The sequence below is a fragment of the Mustela putorius genome, unplaced genomic scaffold, assembly GCF_011764305.1.
Source record: "Mustela putorius furo isolate JIRA1106 unplaced genomic scaffold, ASM1176430v1.1 tig00000508_pilon_pilon_pilon, whole genome shotgun sequence".
Lineage (NCBI taxonomy): Eukaryota > Metazoa > Chordata > Mammalia > Carnivora > Mustelidae > Mustela > Mustela putorius.
Window position 1 is genome coordinate 18,739,154 of NW_025421402.1, and position 22,218 is coordinate 18,761,371.

General features: G+C 38.4%; 1 protein-coding gene and 1 long non-coding RNA gene across 2 annotated transcripts in view; one reads left to right on the plus strand and one right to left on the minus strand.

The window, feature by feature from the left end:
• IARS2 (isoleucyl-tRNA synthetase 2, mitochondrial) overlaps window positions 1-22,218 on the plus strand; it is a 59,542-nt gene that overhangs the window by 30,244 nt on the left and 7,080 nt on the right. Inside the window, exons 13-18 of the mRNA XM_004751457.3 lie at window positions 10,373-10,475; window positions 11,100-11,193; window positions 16,894-17,002; window positions 19,089-19,191; window positions 20,589-20,714; window positions 21,338-21,469. Of these exons, the coding sequence (XP_004751514.1) occupies window positions 10,373-10,475; window positions 11,100-11,193; window positions 16,894-17,002; window positions 19,089-19,191; window positions 20,589-20,714; window positions 21,338-21,469 (667 nt within the window). The remainder of the gene's footprint in view (window positions 1-10,372; window positions 10,476-11,099; window positions 11,194-16,893; window positions 17,003-19,088; window positions 19,192-20,588; window positions 20,715-21,337; window positions 21,470-22,218) is intronic.
• LOC123392344 lies at window positions 2,920-4,630 on the minus strand. The gene is made up of 2 exons (XR_006607069.1): window positions 4,472-4,630; window positions 2,920-3,299 (listed from the first exon to the last, which is right to left on the minus strand). It is a non-coding gene; the product is annotated as an uncharacterized LOC123392344 (long non-coding RNA).

Below are 22,218 nucleotides of genomic sequence, written 5' to 3' on the forward strand. Positions count from 1 at the left end.
GATACTTAGAAGCAGAGCCTCTGATACTTTTTCCATGGAATTCATTGTTTCTGTGTGCCTATAGCATTGTGCTAGAGTCAGGTGTCAGGAATCCAAAGATGGACAGCGTTCAGGAGGGGATCCCGGTATGCAGTTTTTCTTTAGGAAATAGAGTCCGTCTCTTACTTTGGGCTACTGGCTGTCCCTCCTTTCCTTCCTTCCTTCCTTCCTTCCTTCCTTCCTTCCTTCCTTTTTTCTTTCTTTTTTTTTTTTAAGATTTATTTATTTATTTATTTATTTGACAGAGAGAAATCACAAGTAGACAGAGGCAGCCAGAGAGAGAGAGAGAGGGAAGCAGGCTCCCTGCTGAGCAGAGAGCCCGATGCGGGACTCGATTCCAGGACCCTGAGATCATGACCTGAGCCGAAGGCAGCGGCTTAATCCACTGAGCAACCCAGGCGCCCCCCTTTTTTCTTTCTTAAAATTTTGTTTATTTATTTAAGAGAGAGAGAGAGCACACAAACACAGGGAGCAGCAGAGAGGGAGAAGCAGGTCCCCACTGAGCAGGGGGCCCAACATGGGACTTGCATCCCAGGACGCTGGGATCATGACCTGAGCTAAAAGCAGACACTTAACCGACTAAGTCCCCCAGTTGCCCATAAGCTACTGTCTCTTAATAGAAGTGGCATTATGTAATTATAGATCTTCAAAATTAAAGAAACTATAATGTTTCTTTAATGCACAAAATTATGTTTATTCTAGTGATGCTTAACTTCCCAACGATTTCTTCTCTTTTCTCTTTTTCTTTTGAAAAGATAATACATGGGCATAGTCAACCGTTCAGGGTAGAAAAGCTTATATGGTAGAAAGAAGATTGTTTCCTGATGTAGACGCTAGACTCTTCTTGAGGCAGTGAACAAGATCAACATGGTTCCTGCTTTGAGATCATCGTGAGATCAAGGCTGGCTAGTTTATCTTCTAGTAAACTAGGGAGGTTTTTCGTCTTGCTGTTACTAACAGATATGGAAAGGGGAATATTAATCATTCCTTTTAGGAATACATCCTAAGTTTTCATTTTCTTTGAGTAATTTTGTTTTAATTTGGTAAATGGAATTTTTGCTAAATCATGTTTTACCATGAGTAAAAAGTTTGAGTCTATTTTGATGAATATTTTTACCTTTTATCACTTAAGGATCTAGGGAGTGCGTAGAGGCCAGAAGGTAAGGACTGGGGATTTCAAGAGACTGTAGATGTAGAATTGAATGCTGCCCCTACTTTGGGGATCACCAGAATTTTTGCAAAAATGTTCTACTTTTTGTTGTCAGCATTATCAGTGTTTCTTTAGGGTTTTTTAAATTGTTGCATGTATTTTAGGGTTTTTTAAAATGTTGATTAAAGTGGGTTGGGTTTTTTTTGTTGTTTTAATCATCTAGGGGTGCCTGGGTGGCTCAGTGGGGTTAAGCCTCTGCCTTCAGCTCAGGTCATGGTCTCAGGGTCCTGGGATCGAGCCTCACATCGGGCTCTCTGCTCAACAGGGAACCTGCTTCCTCCTCTCTCTCTGCCTGCCTCTCTGCCTACTTGTGATCTCTTTGTCAAATAAATAAATAAAATCTTAAAAAAAAATCATCTTTAGCCACATATTAGGTAGTTCTTAGTGTTTTTTCTGTGAAAGTTGCTTTCCAGTTTACTGTTTATTTTTAAAGATTATTTATTTGAGAGAGCACGCGCACGTGCGTGTGTGTGTATGCGTATGAGTGGGAGAGGGGAGGGGAGAAGCAGAGGGAGAGGGAAAGAGAAAATCTCAAGCAGTCTCCCCACTCACTGTAGTACCTGGTGTGGGGCCCAGTTCCATGACTCTGAGATTACAACCTGAGCTGAAATCAAGAGTTGGACCCTTAACCATCTGAGCCACCCAGCAGCCCCAGTTCCTTCATAATTTGAATATCCATTTTAGGGCACCTGGGTGGCTCAGTTGTTAAGTGTCTGCCTTTGGCTCGGGTCATCCATCCCGAATCGGGCCCCACATCGGGCTCCCTGCTCAGCAAGAAACCTCCTTCTCCCTCTCCGACTCCCCCTGTTGTGTTCCCTCTCTCATTGTCTCTCTCTGTCAAATAAATAAAATCTTTTAAAAATATAAATAAATAAGTAAATAAATACGCATTTTATCATTGCTTCATGGGTGATCTGACACCTTCTGGCAACATGGCTCAGGGAAGAACTGAAGGCATTGCCTTGGGCAAACACCAAACCATAAAACAGCTCATTTGCTTTATCCACAGAGGATACAGCATTTGAGTGGGGCGTAATGATTAGGTAGGAAACAGGCCAAAGTATTTTGCAAGTAGAGGGATCAGCAGGAGCTGAGGGCGTGGAGGGGGAAAGCATAGCACCTAAATAGGAACCATGAAAGTACTGTGGGGTTTTGGGAGGAGGGTTTTAGAAAGATGCACACCAAGTGAGATCGGTTGGGGCAAATTGTAGTGCGTCTTGAATACTGGGTGAAGTAGTTTAAAGTTTTAAATAGGCATGAGGAGTGAGAATATATTTTAGGAAAAGTAACTAGAGGTTAGAGGCCAGGAAGTCATTGTAAGGCTACTTTAGTATTATTACTTCAGTATTACTACTTCAGTTTGGAGAGCTAAGGCTCTTTGTCCTAAATACCATTGCTTACATTGTTCTGGTAATTGTAATTCAGTTGTCTTGTAATTGAGAGCATGGTCTGATGTGAACCAGTGATACCTCAATACCTTAAAATTTAGATAAATTTACACAAGTATTGTTTAAAATTCCACACTGTGGAGTTTTCTTTTAAGGAATGTTTATAAGACATTGTCATTGTTTCTCTCTCTCTCTCTTTCTACCATTTGAGGACAGAATTTTTAGGGAATTTCCTCAAAGTGATTCAGGTGGACATAAGTATATATTAACAAGAACAACAAATTGGTTTATTTGACCATTATTTAATGATGGCAGTAAAATGGTATAAGTCGACTGGCAGTCACTAAGTTAGACGAAATAAATGTGAGCTTTGTCAGAAAAACAAACAAATTTTCATCAGCTGTTATTTGTATTTTATTTATAGTCAATATATTCACACATTTGTGTTACAGATTGTTTTCTGTGCATCTCCCATTGTGTTGCTTGCATGATGCTCATTGAATTCTGATTCTGAAGTAGAAGAGATATACAGAATATTGGCCTACAAAAATGACAGACAAACTTAGCCAAATTGTCTGTCAATTCATAGGTCATTTTCCTGCACACCGTTTCCAAGTGATGACTCTAATCTTCTGTTGTCCGGTCCTTCATGTGACATGACACTTGATATAAGAAGACGGATATGAATTCTTAATGATTTGTCAGTTTTTCAAAATAGTATGAAAGGTTATCTTTTTTCCTCCGTAAGCAAGTTAATCAAGTGACTATGATTTTCTTTCTTGGATCTATCTTACTACTGTCGTGAGTTGGTAACCATCAAAAGTAACAGCATCTCCACTGGAAATTGGCACACAGTCCACATGGAGTTGCTGTTACACTTGATAGCCCCATTAAGCAAACCAGAAGATTCCTTCTGCTTTTCTGGTTGAAAGTCTGTAAGTTAAAACCGTAATTATACTTTTTTCACAAAAGAAAATCTTGATTTTTTCATGCTCTAAATAGGTTTAGAGACTGGTAGATTTGAAACTCTGATGTTTAGTTTTGATTTGAATTAATGTTTTCATCTGCACTTTATAGTTGCATTTTTATTTGCTAAAGATATAATTCCATTTCAGACTTTACGTTATTGATTTTTCTGAATCTGCAGTTATAACTTAGGTAGAAATCTTTTCCTAGTTAATAAAGACAAATACTTTTTAGCATTAAAAAAGGTAAAATTTAGGAACATTCACCACCTAGAAAGGAAAAGAAGTTGTTTATTTTGGATGATTATACCATTCAGCAGTATTATTGCAATAATCCATGCTCTTAGGAAACTTAGCCCCTGATTTCTGGAAATTATGAGAAATTTACTAGAAGCAATCAAGGAATTTCCAGTTCAATTTGAGTGCTAGTTTTGGGGGTTTTTTTTTGAGATTTATTTTTTCATTTTAGAGAGAGAGAGTGTTCAGGAAGGGGGTGGCATAGGGAGAGAGAAGAATCCCAAGCATATTCCCTGCTGAGTGCAGAGCCTGATGCGGGCTTGATCCCAAGACCCTGGGATCATGACTTGAGCTGAAATCAGGAGTCAGGTATTCGACCGATTGCCTCACTCAGGTGCCCCTGTGTGCTGGCTTTAACTACCTCTTGCTCATGTTAAGAATAACGACCTTTTGGTGAAAAAATTTTATGATGTTCATTAAATTAAAAAATTTTTCTCCAAAATTGTTTCCTAAAGCTTTTCAAACATAAGTATAGGATTAAACTAAAAATAGAATCGCCCTTCAAATTTCATTATATTCTAGAGTTGAATATATAAATTTAGTAAATAAATTGGAATCATTTAGCCTCTTACCTCATTCTTATTCCAGTAACTTGCCGAAGAAAAGTGGTCTTATAATCCTTAATATTCTCCTTTAATAAAGACAAAACACAGGAAACAGTAAAATGACAGCAACAGTTTCTTCCTTGCTTAGTGATCTTAATGCTGCATAACTTCTGATAACACGCTAAATAAGCCTTTAGCTCCGTTGATAACAAAGTCTAGAATGATTGGAAGGTGTTACAGTGTTCATACCGCCTAGTGAATTTTCACTGGTTGAAACCCAAGGAGGGACACGTAATGAATGTGTTTAGATAAGGCCTTCGTGCAAAGTACAAAGTTTTATGATGGATTTATTGGTTTATGAAATACAGCATTAAAATGGAAGTATATAGATTATGTAGTGATAAATGGTTTCACCCACTTTTATCAGCAATAATTTAGACTGACCTTTAGGTTATAAGTTAACTATATGTTTGTGTTAAGTATAGGATATTATTATCATAAGGGAAGAGTTCTTAAATTTCCAAAGACAAATTTGGACTTTTTCCTTCCTTTTTTTCTGAAGAATACTCAATATCAGTAAGAAATACATATTTTTAAGACAATATTATTTAAAATTGTTTTTAAAACTTTTTAAAGCATGATCTCCATTTCATTATAAACAGTTATACTTGTAAAATATTTATCTGTAAGGAAACAAGACTAATGTCTTTTGTATGAAGATAGATATGTAAGGATGTCTCACACAGTTGATTATAAGGGACCATGATGATTCAAAGAAATAATCTAAGTCAGTTTGGAAGGATGAATGTGCAGCCGTTAAAATGCTCGCTTAGCTCCTAATAATTGCCTAGTTCCCTCTGTATGAAAATCCAATAAATGTAGCCCATCCTGACATTTGGCTTTTTGCTACATCTTATAACGACTGTCTTTTAAGCACTTGTGTAGCATTTGCTTGTATTTCTTTTCCAAATTATCTTTTCAGATTTGTTTGATCTAACATTAAATTTATCTTTATTTAACAATGTAAGATAGTTACCTCAAGTTTGTGGGTCACCAGTATATATATATATATTTTTTAAAAATTTTGTTTTTAAAATTCTCTGCCATAATTTTTTAGGGTCATTCAGACCATCAGAGTACAAGTCAAGAAAACGTTCTCACTTTGTGGTACCAGATCTGTGCACTTAAATTTTGATTTGTTTGGATTGTGAGGCTGCCGTCTTTGAAGTCTGCATTCCTATTATCATAAATTTTGTTCAGTTTTTATCCTCTAGCTCCAGAATTCTCTTTAGCTTCTTTTCCTCTTTTCAAAAATATAAGGAATATAATGTTCTAAGATCTCAAAACAGAACTGAGTTGCAGAACATAATGCTTATTAAAGTACATTTAGTACATCATATTTTTATATTTCATAATAAAAAGTAAGGAAGCTCGTCATGCTTTAAAGATTACGAGCCTTGCTCTGTTAATGAGGCAGAGCTTCTGCCCTCCCCTCTTTAAAGTGTTTCATAATTCTTTAAGTACTGGGCCATTTACACTACATAAAATATGTGATTTTACTTATGACAGCTTTTTTGAAGTAAGATGAAAAAAATAATCATTAGTGTAGATAACATTGTGTGGTTATGTCATTTGTAACAAGTATTCTTAGGTAAACTAAAAGAAAAAAATCAGACTTTCCTCCTCACTGAACAAAAACTTATTTTTTTAGAAACATATTTGTAAATAAGATGTATATAAAATGCTTCTTACACTAAAAATCATATATGTGAATGAATTACTAATATCTTTATAAGAAAATGTAACAAAACTTCAATTTTAGTTGGACTCTAGAGTTGACTGGCTAAACTTGGTAGAACTTTGCAGTTGCTTTAATCATTTGTCAGCTGCAAAATTGGGATCTTTCTTTATTGTTTGGTATTTTTAGTTAGAGTTCTAAAACTTCATTGAATTATCTGCTATTTAGGGATATAAAAAAAGAAGTTGGTCTCATTAGAGGTGAATTTGGTCTTTTAAAATGGATGCGCATCATCTCTAATTTTAAGGTACTGAGTAAAATACTAGGACCTTTTCCTTTTTTAAGAATAAAATTTTTCACATAGCCTTCTTTCTGACAGCTTTTCCCAGTGTTCACAGAAACTGAAGCTCAGAGAAATACTATGATGTATTCTGCCAGTACCTAATAATTCACAGGTAGAATCCGGTCTTTGGACTTGGTGCTTGTTCTGTCAACACTGTAATCTCCAGAGACTGACTGGTTCCCTAACTTCGTCTCTGGGTCGGGGGTTCACTGTGTGTGGGTAAGGAGTCTTTTTGCCTTTGGTTAGCAAACGCCAGGGAACGGAAGTGTGAATTTACAGTGGCGGTCTTGATAGATGAGTTAGAGAAGCTAAAACGAGAAGTAAGCAGAGAATTGAACGATGATTTAGGACACACAGTTTTAAGGCCTGGCATTAACTGTGTCACTTCTGTAGGCTGTTGACTGACTGAAGGATCCCCAAGGCACAAACAGTGTGCCTGTCAGGGGCAACTAAATATTTTTTTCTGTAACTCCACATCAGTAGTCCTCGTAAAGTGCTTTGGAAAATACCATGTGTGGTATACACCTGGATGCTTTTATTTTGATTGATATTACTAATCCTCATATCTCTTCCTTATTTCCTAATTAAGATGAAATTTGAACTATTTGCTTTTTGTTTTATTTTTTACTCTATTTATTTCCAACACATTTAAAACTGTTTTACTGTTTTATTTTAGTGTTTACCTAAAGTTACAGTCTAATGATAACATTGTAAGAACAAAAAGTCAAAATGACACTCATATTTAGAATCATTCTTTGAGTGTTTCAAAATTGGTACAAACATTGTATGTGCTGCAATTATGTATATGTAAATGTACTTTGCTAGTATCTGTATAGAGGGGATTGTTCTAGAAAAATAGCTTTAGGTTATTCATATTTTCATTTCCAGTATATTCCTATTTTCTTTACTGTTAAAATGTCCGTGCAAACTATATAAAATAGTAATATATAACTAAATATTGTCATATAACTGGGTATTGCACAAAGTTTTTATGGTCTCCTATCACAAAAGTTTATCTTTACTGTTAAAGTCCATTGAAAATGTATGACTACAAGAAATATGGACTTGTGCCCGTTTTAACATTGTTGTTTTTAATTTCTTTAAAATAGATGCTGCTAGTATTATACTTTTTCAATCTATCTTTCCTAGAACACAAACTTGGGTAAAAAAAAATTTCCATTTTGAGAGCCTGATTCATAATACCCATTTGATTTTTGCTTCCCACAATGGTTTTTTCATAAACATTCTATCTATGAATTATCAGAGAGGTTAAATGATTTGCCCTACATAGTCCTGATCACTGAGAAGCAGATCCAGATTAAGAATATAAAGCTTTTCCTATGCTCTACTCTTTCCATGTACGCCAACTCGTACGGGCCTGCAGTTAATTCTGTTACTTGCATTAATGGAAAGTGGTAGAAGGGAAGATAATTCAAAAATTAGCTATAGTTTATGTATTTTAATCTGTAAATATTAATACGGGCATGTGTTCTGGTTAACAAAATTACTGTCTAAATTTACGTGACTTCAAAGGTAAATTAATTAAGCAATTTGAATAATAGCTAATGCTTATATAATACTTACTAGTATGTGCCAGATACTGTTCTAGGTATTTTATATATAAGCTTAATTAATATCTGTAATAGCTGTCTTGATGATGCTGTTATTATTTGCATTTTACAGACAGACACAGAAATGTTAAGTGTTGTGCCCAGGGTCACATAACTAGGAAGTGGTAGAGCCGGGAACTGCACCAAAGCTGTGTGGTTCCAGGGTCCACGCTCTTGACCATTATATGTCCCCTGACTCAATGGAAAGCAACAAGAGGAAACTGTGATGTCAATAAAGCTGTGATAATAAATGAAAAGTACTTTATTCCTATAAGAAAATTCAGGATAAATTTTCCCTGATTTTAATTTTTCAGTAATTCATAGTTGTATATCTTCACAAAGATATGGTCAATTTCAGTATTCATTTGGTGTGTATTAATTGGCTTTTTACTGTGCATTGGGCACATGCTGATTTTCGTGGATCATCTATCTCATTTAGTTGACAGGCATTCTTTTTTTTTTTTTTTTTAAAGATTTTTTATTTATTTGTTAGAGAGAGAGAGAGAGAGATACAGAGCGCAAGCACAGGCAGACAGAGTGGCAGGCTAGAGGCAGAGGGAGAAGCAGGCTCCCTGCCGAGCAAGGAGCCCGATATGGGACTCCATCCCAGGACGCTGGGATCATGACCTGAGCCGCTTAACCAACTGAGCCACCCAGGCGTCCCAGTTGACAGGCATTCTGAGGGAAGTGTCTCGGATTGCTACAGTGTAAGCTCCGTTAGTGCAGGAGTCTGACCTGCCTCGTCAGCTGCTGTACTTCCATGTCCTAGAACAATGCTAACATATTGGAGCTTCCCAGTAAATATTTTTGAGCAAGTGAATTTTCCTTAACAGAGTTCACAACCAAGACTTAGAGACGTCTTCGTACTTGGGCATGGTTGTACGTGACGTTTTAGTACTCATGTATATCGTACTTGTAGAAAGTGGCAGGGTCAGGGTATAGGCTTGGATATCCGTTGTCAGAGTCCATGCTCTAGTGTGGCCTTGCCTCTCATGCAGGTGAATTTAGACATGGTCCTGTAAGCGCTGGAAGTTTTAGAAAGGGGATTGGTGTGATAAAAGCAGTTTTAGGAATACAGTCCTATCAAAGATGTGTGGTTTAAATTAAAGAGTTGAGGGGCGCTTGGGTGGTGCAGTCAGGCATCCAACTCTCGATTTCGGCTGTGGTCGTGATCTCAGGGTCTTGAGAACAAGCCCTGCTAGGGGCTCCCGAGTTCAGTGAGGAGTCTGCTTGGGACCCTTTTTCCTTCTCTTTCTGCCCCTCTCCCCCATGAGCATGTGCCCTCCCTCTTTTTCTCTCTCAAATCTTTTTTTAAAAATTAATTAAAAAGATGAGAATAGGGGCACCTGGGTGGCTCAGTGGCTTAAGCCTCTGCCTTCGGCTCAGGTCATGATCTTAGGGTCCTGGGATCGAGCCTCACATTGGGCTCTCTGCTCAACGGGGAGCCTGCTTCTCCCTCTCTCTCTCTGCCTGCCTCTCTGCCTACTTGTGATCTCTATCAAATAAATAAATAAATTAAATTAAAAAAAAAAAGATGAGAATAGAGGAAAAGTCAGACCACTGCATCAGTCTAGTGTTGAGACAATGAGGTTTGACTGACAGTGCATCAGAACAGAACAAAGAGCAAATTTGAGTAATATTTCAAAGGTAGAATTGACAGATGCGGGGTCTTAATTTGAGAGGACACTGGAGGGAGAGGGAAGAGAAGTAGGAGATTTTGAATATACATCCCTGGTTAGAAAACAGATTGATATAAATAGGGAAATCAGTAACTAAAACAGGGATGTCAGAAGAAGTCTTCTTTATTTTAAAGGGTACATGTGCTCAGTTTGATTTTATTTATATTGAATTTAAGATGACAGCTGTAGCCAAGTAAAGTAATTGAAGATAATACCACTAAAGTTTGGATGAAAAGATAGGAAAAAATATTCTGCTGATATGGGAAAATAACTATTCTCTTTCTTTTTTTATTTTAGCAGTTTCTTTTTTCTTTTTTTTTTAAGATTTTATTTATTTTACACAGAGAGATCACAAGTAGGCAGAGAGGCAGGCAGAGAGAGGGGGAAGCAGGCTCCCCACTGAGCAGAGAGGCCTGATGCGGGGGTTGATCCCAGGAGGCAGAGGCCCAACCCGCTGAGCCACCCAGGCGCCCTATTTTAGCAGTTTCTTAATTTTAAATGTTTGGTCTTAATCACTGTAGTTCATTGAGCAAGTCTGCCTTTTCCCTCCTAAAATAGCCAGACCACTGAGCACATTATTAAACTAGTGGAACAACATGGCAGCGATGTCTGGTGGACTCTTCCTCCTGAGCAACTTCTTCCTGAAGAAGTCTTATCTCAGGTAAATTTCCGTGTGATTTAACAGCCTCTGTGTGCACTCCATGACTTAATGACAACATGAGGGATTCCTGGGAGTTAAAAAGTTGTTCTGTCATGGTGTAAAGTTAATGAATTCATTGCCTACGAATTAGGAGCCAGTGCAGTTTGAGAGTAGATGATTTTGTTTAACCGTAGAAGCTTGGTATTTCATATGGCAGTAAAGTACAAGGGTTATTCGTTATCTTATTGAGGGCCCAGATTGATTTTAACTGATTCAGTTGACTAAGCAGATACAGTTGTTAGTCTGAGAGTAGTTCCTAATGTTGGTATGTCAGGATTTTGTAGGATCTGAATTCGAGGTAACTGATTGCTTCACACATGAAAAAATCCAAATTAGAAGATTGTTTCAAGAAATGAAAACAATTTATATCTATGTTGGTAAATATGTCATTAAGTGGCCACAGTCATCTTTACATGCGGATGTGGCAGTTGTACTGAATTGCAAAATACATAGATATGTTTTAAGTTTCATTTTAAAATGTGAGTTTAATGCTTGTAAGCATTTGATTATTTTAAGACTTTTTGGTCCTTATTGTGTATATTGTGATCTTTGCATAATTAAAAGGTTTTCACATTATCTTATTAGGTTGGTGGTCCTGATGCTTTGGAATATGCGCCTGGTCAGGATATTTTGGACATCTGGTTTGATAGTGGAACTTCATGGTCTTGTGTTCTTCCAGGTAATTTTAAATAATAGATTTTAAGCCAGTCAAGTGGTTTTGAAAATATATAAAAGTTACTCAGAGGCAGCCTGTAATCTAGGAATATTTTTTTCGGCATTTGGAAGAAAACCTTTTTTGGTGGGGGCAGCAGGGAAGAAAATAAAAAATCTCCTGCTATGGTATAATTTTAGATCTGGAAGGGCTGTTGGAGATCATTTAATCCAATGATTTCTAAACGTCTTCTGTTTTTCCAAATGGAATTTCACGTAGAAGCACAGCATATAAGGTAGATTAAAAATGGGAATTTTCTTCCTCCCCTCAGCCAGCTCCTTTTCCTGGACTCCCTTGGCAGTCCCAAGGCACTAGTTCTGTAAGGTTTCGAAATCACTGAAGCAGTCTGACCCCCGTCATTTTTCAGAACAGGAAATGAAATTAAATTAGAGCCAAATTAGGCGATGGTCACATAGTTTAGTACAATCAGACTAGATCTCCCATACCCTGATTTTTGGTTCTTGTTTTTCTTAATACAGCCTTGCCCTTCCACAGCTCTTCCCCGTTCTGTACAGACGGCTGACTGATGTGATACTTCCTCCTAGTTGGGGCACACTCTTGACTCACTGCATAAAGAGGAGGGAGAGACTGGGCAGGAGTTAGAAGGGAGAAGTAGGGGCAGGTGCACATTCAAGGTTGTGTTGAGATGCTTAAGAAGCTATCCTTAAGGAGGCCAAGTGAACACCAGAGGTAAAGCGAAGACTAAAGCTCGAAGTCACTATGAGGTTAAAGACCGGGATGAGGCAGGTGGCAGGGAGGGGGAGTGGATCAGACGCTTCCCCACACTGCCACGAAGGAACAGCTTCACTGAATGAAATTCATGGTAAAAATGTACCTAAGCAGTAGACCATTATTTTCTGTCATATTTAGATAATGAATTCAAAGAAAGAAAACTGATTTGTCATTTAAACAGGTATTGTGTTACCTGCATGGAAGGCTTCCAGAACATAAACTACCTTTAAAGATAATACACACAAGTCCGATTTTATTTTTTTTTTTTAAAGATTTATTTATTTATTTATTTGACAGAGAGAGATCACAAGTGGGCAGAGAGGCAGGCAGAGAGAGAGAGAGGAGGAAGCAGGCTCCCTGCTGAGCAGAGAGCCCGATGCGGGACTCGATCCCAGGACCCTGAGATCATGACCTGAGCCGAAGGCAGCGGCTTAACCCACTGAGCCACCCAGGCGCCCCCACAAGTCCGATTTTAAACCGGAGTTGTTTCTCTTTGCCTGAGATGCCCTATTCCTCCTCTTCTTCCCCTCAATCAGTCAAAAATCTTATGAGGTCAGTTAATAAGTGTTAGATTAATTAGCTTTTATTTTATCCCATTTTGTTCTGAGCTTTTTTTGTTCTTTTGCAATAAAAAATTGCCAAAAATAGGGAGAAAGAATGAAATGGGAAAGAACCCAGAAACTAAGTAAATTCATAGTTTGAAAGGCCATGAAAGAAAGGTGATTTTCCTTAAAAGGAAGAGAGAGGAGAGGGAGAAAGGGTTTGCTGAGAAGGGTTATGGTACTTTCATTCTCAAATGCTTGTATTATTAATTCTAATAAATGATTCAATGTCTGCATATTTCCCAAAGATTTATATTGTTGCAAAATAAAATCAACTTGACTTTGAGCTTAATTTAGCTACCAGTCTTCATCAATACCTATTGATGTTTAACAAGACGAATTTAGTGATTATAGCATATATAACTGGTTTTACTTTTCGCTGACAGGTTTTATAGCAGTGAAAGAGATATGAATGTTAACACCAGGTCAAGTACCTGTTTCATTGTGAGTTCAAGGTCAATAGTACTTAAACTGAAACTGGAACTTTCTGAAAGGGAATGGCATTTTTAAACGAATTATTTCTAAAAACATTCTTTTAACATTTATGAAAGGCAGTGATTTTAAAATAATTAATGTTTTTCAAAAATTTTAAGCAGCTTTTATTTTTTAGAACAGTTTTAGAGGAAAGTACAGAAATCCCATACACTCTGCCTCCCCCACCGTCAGCCCACACTACAGAGGTGCATCCATCTGTTACTGTTGAGGGACCTCCACTGACAAATCATTGTCACCCAGAGTCCAGCGTTTACGTTGGAGTTCACTGCTGGGGTTGTGTGTTCCGTGGGTTTTGACAAATACATAATGACGTGTCCGCCATTATAGTATCACACAGAATAGATCCGCTGCACCGAAAATTTGTTCCACGTTCATCCCTTCTTCCCTGCTAACCTCCAGCAACCACTGACCTTTTCATGCTCCAAAGTTATGCCTTTTTTGGAATGTTACATAGTTGAAGTCCTAGAGTATGTTGCTTTTCTGATTGGCTTCTTTTACTTAATAACATGCATTGGTGGTTCCTTCCTGTCTTTTCCTGGCTTTATAGGTCATTTCTTTGTAGTGCTGAGTAGTATCTTACTGTTTGGATAAGCCATAACTTACCCATTCCCCTAGTGAAGTAATTGGTGTTTTAAAATACTTATTCTACTTCATTTATGGTTTTTCTCTAAGGTTTTATTTATATATTTCTTTGAGAGAGAACATTCTGGGGGTTGCAGGTACAGAAGGGGAGTGAAAGGCAGAGGGAAGAATCCCAAGTGGACTCCCCACTGAGCACGGAGCGGGCCGGGGCTCCACCCCGTGACCCCTGGGATCAAGACTTGAGCCAAACCAAGAGTTGGCTGCTTACTTGACTAGGCCCCATGGGGGCCCTCTGTTTTGTTTTTGTTTTTTGTTGTTTTTTTTTTTTAATAGAAATAACTTGAAGCAAATAGAAAAAAGGTCATTTTTTGAAAGAGAAACTAAGATTTACAACTTAGATTTACAAATGACTTTTTTAAAAAGGTCACCCTTTTAAAAACATCTCAAATACTTTTAAAAAGCCTAATTTTAAAAATTAATAATTATATTTTAACATTTTTACAAGTTATTTTTAGTTTAAATTATTTTCAAATGTTATATTGGTTAAGCAGCAGTTTTAACAAATATGGTTTTGTGCTGGTTCTAAAACCTGCCTTCTTAAATGCAATAATGTTGCTCAAGATTTATCAATTAAGCTAAGTTAAACAAATCTACAATTACAGATTACTCAAGTTTTTTTTGCTGATTTGCTTTAATAGTTTTTTTTTAAATAATTGGCTTATTCTTTATTTACTGCCATGCCTAAATCATAATCTTAGAGGTTTATTTTCTGAACAGTTTATTATTCCCTCTAAATATGAATTTTTATAATTTTCTTAAGAGAAAAAGTTACTGTAATAGAAATACTAACTTTTTGTCACGTGGTTAATTGTTACTCTTCCTGGAGTTTTACAACTCCCAAGTTTATTTCTACTTCGATAAGAAAGTTCTGATTTTTCTTTTACTAAAAGGTGTAGGGAGTGTGGCTGGCTTAGTCTTGGAGGAACATGCAACTCTTGATCTTGGAGTCATAAGTTCAAGCCCCACATTGGTGGGGTAGAGATTATTTAAATAAATAAAACTTAAAAAAAAGATATATTCAGGAAAAAAAAGGATAAAAGATTTAAAAACAGAGAAATAATTAGCACATTCCTCCCTCTTGTACGCTGCTATTGGGATGTAATGTAGTATAAACTTACTGGAAAGAATTTTTGCATTAGGTCTTAAGAGCTTTGGAGTAGTTTTCAATCCTTTAACCAAACAAATTCTATTTGAAGGCTTCCTAGAGTCTTATGGGGGCTTCTTAGAGTTGTGAAATTAGATTTAAAATATGGAAATCATCTTTTCCAAAGACCTCATGTTCTTAAAAAAAAGTTGGGGTGCCTGGGTGGCTCAGTAGGTTAAGTGTCTGACTCTTGATTTCAGCTCAGGTCACCATCTCAGGGTTGTGAGATCGAGCTGCATTGGGCTCTGTGCATTGGGCTCCCTGCATTGGGCTCTGTGCCCAGCGGGGAGTCTGCTTGAGGTTCTCTCTCCTTCTCTTCCCTACAACTCACACACACTCTTTTTCTCTAAATAAATAAATAAAGTCTTAAGAAACAAACAAACATTTTACTCTGAAAAGTCACAGAATAAAGAAGTAGCACATACCCTCCGTCTAGATTTTCCAAAGTTAGCATTTTAATACGTTTACTTTATATATTTCCCCCCTGTGTGTGTATATAAACACTCTTCTGTACCATTTAAGGGTAAGTTGCAGACTTGATGCTCTTTTATCCCTAAGTATTTTGGTGTATATTTCCTAAAACTCAGCAGTCTCTTGTATAACCAATATGAAAATCAAAATCAGGAGATTAACCCTGATTCCATCCTGTTCCCTCCAGATCTGATTCAGCTTTCACCCAGTAATGTCCTTTATAGGAAAAGAGAAAAAAATTAAAAGGGTGCTTGAGCCAGCCTAGGGTCATTGGTGGCATTTCGTTGTCCTCTCCCTTTAGTCCCATTCTGTTCTTGTCTTTCATGTCCTTGACATTCATGAATGTACAGGCTGTTTTGTAGACGGTCCCTCACTTTGCGTTTATCCCTCATGATGAGATTTAACTATGCATTTTGGGCAGGAATATCACAGAAGAGATAACTGTGTCCTTTTCAGTACGTCCTAACAGAAGTTCTATGATGACTTACTGGTGATGTTGAACTTGGATCCCTTGGAGGTGGTGTCAGCCTGTTTTCTCTCTTTCTCTCTTGTAAACTGTGGACTTGGGGGGTTATGATGTGTGCCTGCAGGTTCATGTCTTGTTAACGAACAGGCTGCTCTGTTGGAGGGCGTGGACAGTGAGAGAGGCCGACTGTCTGTGGAGGCAAGAGGAATGTGGAAAATCTCTATACCTTCCTCTCAATGTTGCTAAAATTCTCAAACTGCTCTAAAAAAATCAAGTCTTTTCAAAAAGATACAGCGAAAGGAAAAAAAAAATGTCAAATTTGTAGGGACATATGTATAAGCAAGCTTGAGAGCTACTTCTGTTTTCAACAATAAACCAGGGTTAATTCAAGAGTTAATAATCTGAGATTAAAAAACCACTTGGCAAACACTGTTAAGTCATTTCAGTCAAGAATCATCAAGGGTGCTTAACCACTAGGTAAAAATTTGGTAAGAAAACAGGTATTTCCAGTCTTAAAAGTATCTCCCTGCAAGATACTTTTTAACACAACAATTTCTATACTTTTCCACATTCCTCTTGCCTCCACAGACAGTCGGCCTCTCTCACTGTCCACGCCCTCCAACAGAGCAGCCTGTTCGTTAACAAGACATGAACCTGCAGGCACACATCATAACCCCCCAAGTCCACAGTTTACATCATGGGTTACTGTTCCTGTTGTACATGTTACAGGTTTGGACAGATGGATAAAGGACATGTATCCATCATTATAGTATCGCATAGAGTATTTTCACTTATAAAATTTTTAGATGCTCATTTTCATTTAGAAGATTTAACTGGAAATATTGGTACTGGTAATTATTATTAATCAGTGCCCAATTTAGGTACTGTTTCAGTTGCCTGTGGTTAGGAGATCATACTCTAACATTTCCTGTCTCCATCTTAAAAACGGGCAGTGAGGAGAAGAGCTCAAGTGAATGCATTCATTCCGTCTCCTCTCAGGTATAGCGTGACATGAGAAGTCACGTGATTACTTTTAATACATCGATACATATTTATTTTCATTTTCCAATTTTAGTTGACTTTAACTTCTGTGTTTTTTAATATTTATTTTTGAGGTACTGACCAGAGAGCAGATCTGTACTTGGAAGGAAAAGACCAGCTTGGCGGTTGGTTTCAGTCTTCTTTATTAACAAGTGTGGCAACGAGGAAAAAAGCACCTTTTAAGTGAGTATTAAACCTGAGCTGAACAGGTCCCCACACCTGGGTACTTCTGCCGGGTACTTGCTTGATTGCAGATCCTGCCTTTTTTTTTTTTTTAACAAATTGAAGGACTTCCATGGAGGAAGTGCCTGCAGATGTGGTGGGAACAGCGAGAGCCAGGACCACAGCGGAGCCTGTGCATGGGACGGAACTGCGCAGGCCCGTGGTCTGACTTTCACAGTTGAGGGGCCACGTCTCGTGGGTGAACAGAGAAAGTGGTGTCGGTATCCGCTCCCGGTGAAGAGGCTGGGGAGACCGTTGGAACGACAACAAAGGATTTAGAATATTACGTTAACTTAGCTTGTGCAGCAGCAGCAGGATTTGAGAGGGTTGGCTCCAGGTTTGAACGTAGTTCTGTCCCGGGGAAACTGCTAGCAAGTACCACATGGTGCAGGCAGATTGTTCACGAAAGGCTGAGTCAGTCACTGTGGCAGACTTCGTCGTTGTCTTAAGAAATTGCCACAGGGCGTCTGGGGGGCTCAGTCGGTGAAGCATCAGCCTTTGGCTCAGGTCCTGATCCCAGTGTTCTGGGATCAAGCCCCGTGCTGGGCTCCCTGTTCAGCAAGGAGCCTGCTTCTGCCACTTCCTCTACCCCTTCCCTTGCATGTGCTCTCTCTCGTGCTCACTCTCTCAAATAAATAAAATCTAAAAAAATAAAACAATAAAAAAACAGTTGCCGCAGTCGCCCCCACTGGCAGCACCCTCTGCCCTCTGTGGTCAGCAGCCACCAGCCTTCCCCAGCAGCAAGATGACAACTTTTTGAAAGCTCAGGGGATAGTTAGCATTTTAGTTAGCAATAAAGTATTTCTGAATTAAGGTATATAGATTCTTTGTTTAGACCTAAAGCTGTTATACTCAATAGACTGCAGTATAGTGTAGACAGAACTTACATGTGCACTGGAAACCAAAAAATTTGAGTGGCTTTATTGCAGTCGTCTGGAGCCAAAGGTGCCATATCTCCAAGGTGTGCCTGGATCGAAAACACCTCCTGTAGTAGCTCAGTCTTGTTTCATGAGATAGTAAGAGTTTGAAGTAAAAAAGAGAGAGAGACAAAGGAGACAACAATACAGAGCAGTCTTGTGACCGCTATACCCTATCATTCCCACAAGAGGTAATGTCAGCATTTACTGGAACAGTGGGGACATCTGTGAAGAGCTCGATCTTTTTTTTTTTTTTTAATAAGATTATTTATTTATTTGACAGACAGAGAGAGATCACAAGTAGGCAGAGAGGCAGGCAGAGAGAGAGAGGAGGAAGCAGCTCCCTGCTGAGCAGAGAGCGGGACTCGATCCCAGGACCCTGGGATCATGACCTGAGCCGAAGGCAGAGGCTTTAACCCACTGAGCCACCCAGGCGCCCCAGGAGCTCAATCTTAAAATATGGGAAGACTTGACCCAGAACAATATAGAGAAGGGTACTCTACGTTGATTGAAGACACTCTGAGGTTAAATATCCTTATATTTGTAATATCCACAAGCGGTTAATGGACTGAAGTGTTCCATTAGTGAATTTTATTAGATTTTATTATATTTATTAGATTATTAGATTGGGTATTCCTGTTAAGGTACATATCATTGATTTCAGAATGGTTCTTAAATAGCTTAAGATTATTGTTGGTTCAGAATGAAAACTCATCCCAGAAAAATTTCCATGTTTGTTTCTTACAGAACATGCTTTTTCACACCAGTAGAACAACAGCTGTATTTGTCATAAATTGTCTTTTTGAAAATAATTTTGAAATGGTAATCTGCTCTTTTTAAGACATACTTTTCCTTGGTTAGTTTTAGTGATCAAAATCAATACTTAATAGGTGCGCAGGAAATGTTTAGTGAAGGTAAACATGAAAGATTTTTCCTTAAGAGCTTACTGTACAACAATCATGATAAATAAACAACTGAGAACTAGACTTTCAAGAAAAGTGTTCAGAATCTGTCAGGAAAAACCCTGTATTTTTTTTTTCAAGATGAGATACTCTTTTTAAGCTATAAGTGATCTCCAAAGAGCTCATGGTAGCTGTGCTTATTATCGTAATGGCTGATTTGTTTCTTAGGACTGTGGTGGTTCATGGATTTACCCTTGGAGAAAAGGGAGAAAAGATGTCCAAATCTCTTGGGAATGTCATTGATCCTGATGTGGTCATCAACGGAGGACAAGTACGTAGGTGGTTCTTTGAAACTTTTTGTTTTGGGGCGCCTGGGTGGCTCAGTCGATTAAGCATCTGCCTTCGGCTTGGGTCTTGGTCCCGGGGTTCTGGGATCCAGCCTCAATATCAGGCTCGCTGCGCAGTGGGGAGTCTGCTTCTCCCTCCACCGCTCTTGTGTTCTCTCTCTCTTTCTGTCTCAAATAAATAAATAAAATCTTAAAAAATAAAAACAGCTTTTTTGTTTTAACACTTTTAAATTGGCAACAAAACCTTGGTGTAGTTATTTCAGTGTAAAACAATAGCAACAAAAATATCGGCAGCAGCGTCAACAGCAACATCGGCAGCTCTTTTATGCCGGTAGTGGGCGCCTTACCACGTTTTAAACCTTTTTTTCTCTCAAGTTTTTATTTAAATTCTAGTTAGCCAACATGTAGTGTAACATTAGTTTCAGGAGTAGAATTTAGTGTAAATCGAGACTCTTAATGATTTTAATGAAAAAGGGAAAGACTGGGATTGAGGCCCTGTTGGCTTGTTTCAGGTCTGAGTCTTTAATTAGGTTCTGAACCATGCTACCCACCCCCCCCCCTTTTAAGATGTATTTATTTGAGAGAGAGAGAGCATGTGTGCAAGCAGGAAGAGCAGAGGGAAGGAGAGAGAGAGAAACTCCCCACTGAGCACGGAGCCCAGCGTGGGGCTCTGTCTCATGTCTCATGATCGTGACCTGAGCCAAAATCAAGAGTTGGATGCTTCACTGACTGAGCCACCACGGCGCCCCATCCCTTCTTTTAATAGAACTTTTAAAATTTGTAAACATTTATTTAAAAAACCAAAAATTTACAGTTCCATGGAAATGGTATAGGAAACAAATGAGATTGCAACTTCTTGTTTCATTATTATATTCTCAGAAATTACACACTTTAAAGCAAGTCATTAATGGACAGCAGATCTGGGGTTGCTAATAATCTGGTTTATTTTGGAGTTGCTCTCAGAAATCACTCATCTGTTATTTTACTCCTTCGGCTTTTTGCTGCCCTCCTAATGTCCAGTAATCGTGGCTCTGTGTGTGGAGTGTCCGGGGAGCGCCGGAAGGGAAGAGCAGGTCCTCCTGTTCCCCCTCTGCCGTCATGGAGGCATCGGGCCCCTCTGCCCCCGGCTGTAGTAGAGGGAGGGGTGCGGACACTCGCCCACGTCTGCGCTCGCAGCGGGCCGGCCGAGCGCTCTGTTTCCCGGGGGTGCTCACACGCAGCTGATTCCGAGACTGTTGGCCCTTAGCTCATTCCAGTGCGGGATATTCTGTGCCCACGTTGTGCTCACATATTTCTGAGGAGGAATACCTAGAACATTTGTTCACCTAATTAGAGTTGAAAGCCATTTATATGTCGATGCGTCTTTTTCCTCCCCCGAAAGGATCCAAACAAGGAGCCTCCGTATGGGGCTGATGTCCTCCGCTGGTGGGTAGCCGAGTCCAACGTCTTCACCGAAGTGACCATTAGTCCGTCTGCACTTAACGCTGCCAGAGATGATATTAGCAAGGTCAGAGTTGTTGTTCTTCCTATGTCTGAATAAAAGGTCGGCTAAATTACGTATTTTTAAAATGAAGGACATTTTGTTTGGTATCACAAAGCAGCAAGAATGAGTTTTTACACGTGAGCACTTAAAAATATCCTGTGTTTATTTGTTTAAAAATACTAATAGTTTAACACAAAAATTTTATAGATTGCCTATTATATTTTATAAAATACAGAGTAATACGAAATTACACTATTTTATATACTTTCCATGTGCTCAGTGACCTTTCACACTTATTCCATTGATCCTTATTCTTGCCTGGGAAGCAGGTGAAAATAACATTCTTACCTACATGGATGAGTAAACCAGGCCACTGAACGGTGATTTGCCTTTATAAGGTTGTAAAGAAATAAAATGAGAAATCAGTATTCATGTGTAGAGTCCAGGGGTTCCTTCTGTAATTCTGCTGTTGCAATGAGTCTCTCTTGTTTGCATTTGTAGTCTCATTTAGGAAAGTTATTTTCTTAAGAAGTATCCTATTAAGAAAGTAACATGAGTTATATAAAAATTATAGAAAAATAACTTTTCAGTAAGAATGGAAGGCCGCATGTATTTTTTGACTGCGTGTTTTTTCTCAACATCAATAGCTCAGGAATACACTCCGCTTTCTTCTGGGAAACGTCGCTGGCTTCAACCCAGAAACGGATTCCGTTCCCGTTAACGACATGTATGTCATAGACCAGTACATGCTGCACTTACTGCAGGATTTAGCAAACAAGGTGAGTATGAATTAATAAGTTCCCGGAAAATAGAAATATCAGTACTGCTGAGTGTTGAAACTGGAGTTGTGTGCGGGCGAACAGATCTTACTAGAAATAGTAATCGTAGCACTGAGAACAGTTACACTTGATAAATGCCACACATTCTGAGGTTGACTATAGGTATGACGTCGTAGGATTTCTTTCCTGGTTTTTCAAAAGACTCACAGTCCCTGGTGGAAATGTAGGCCCTGCCTTCCCCTAACACCACATTTTCCTCTCCAGATCAGCTTTATGTCGTTCTCTAGCAGGTGGGAGTAAAGTAGACCTATATCTGATCTACAAATGTACCCCTCAAAGTATAGAAATAACTAAAACGACTATTCCTGTGTGTTTTGTAAGATATTTTTTCATTTATATATAAAACATATAATGTGTGTTTGCTCAAAAATTGGAAATGTAGCTGCTTCCATGTACCATTAAGTCAGAGACATACCTGCAGATTTTTGCCCGATTTTACTTCATAGGCATAAATGAGGGAACATTAGTAACTTGCACACTTTGCTTTTTTAAAATGGTGTGGTTTATGACTTTAAACCTCATCCCTTCCTTTGATGAGTGTTCTTTCCTAGTTTCCAGAGTGGAATATTCAGTTTTTTCTGACAGTGGTTGAATTTGATAGCCAGTAATGTTTGAAAGATCCTGTCACTCTTGTGTATCTTCTGTTTCGTATTTTTCTGCCTTTGAAACATATTTTGTGGGGCGCCTGG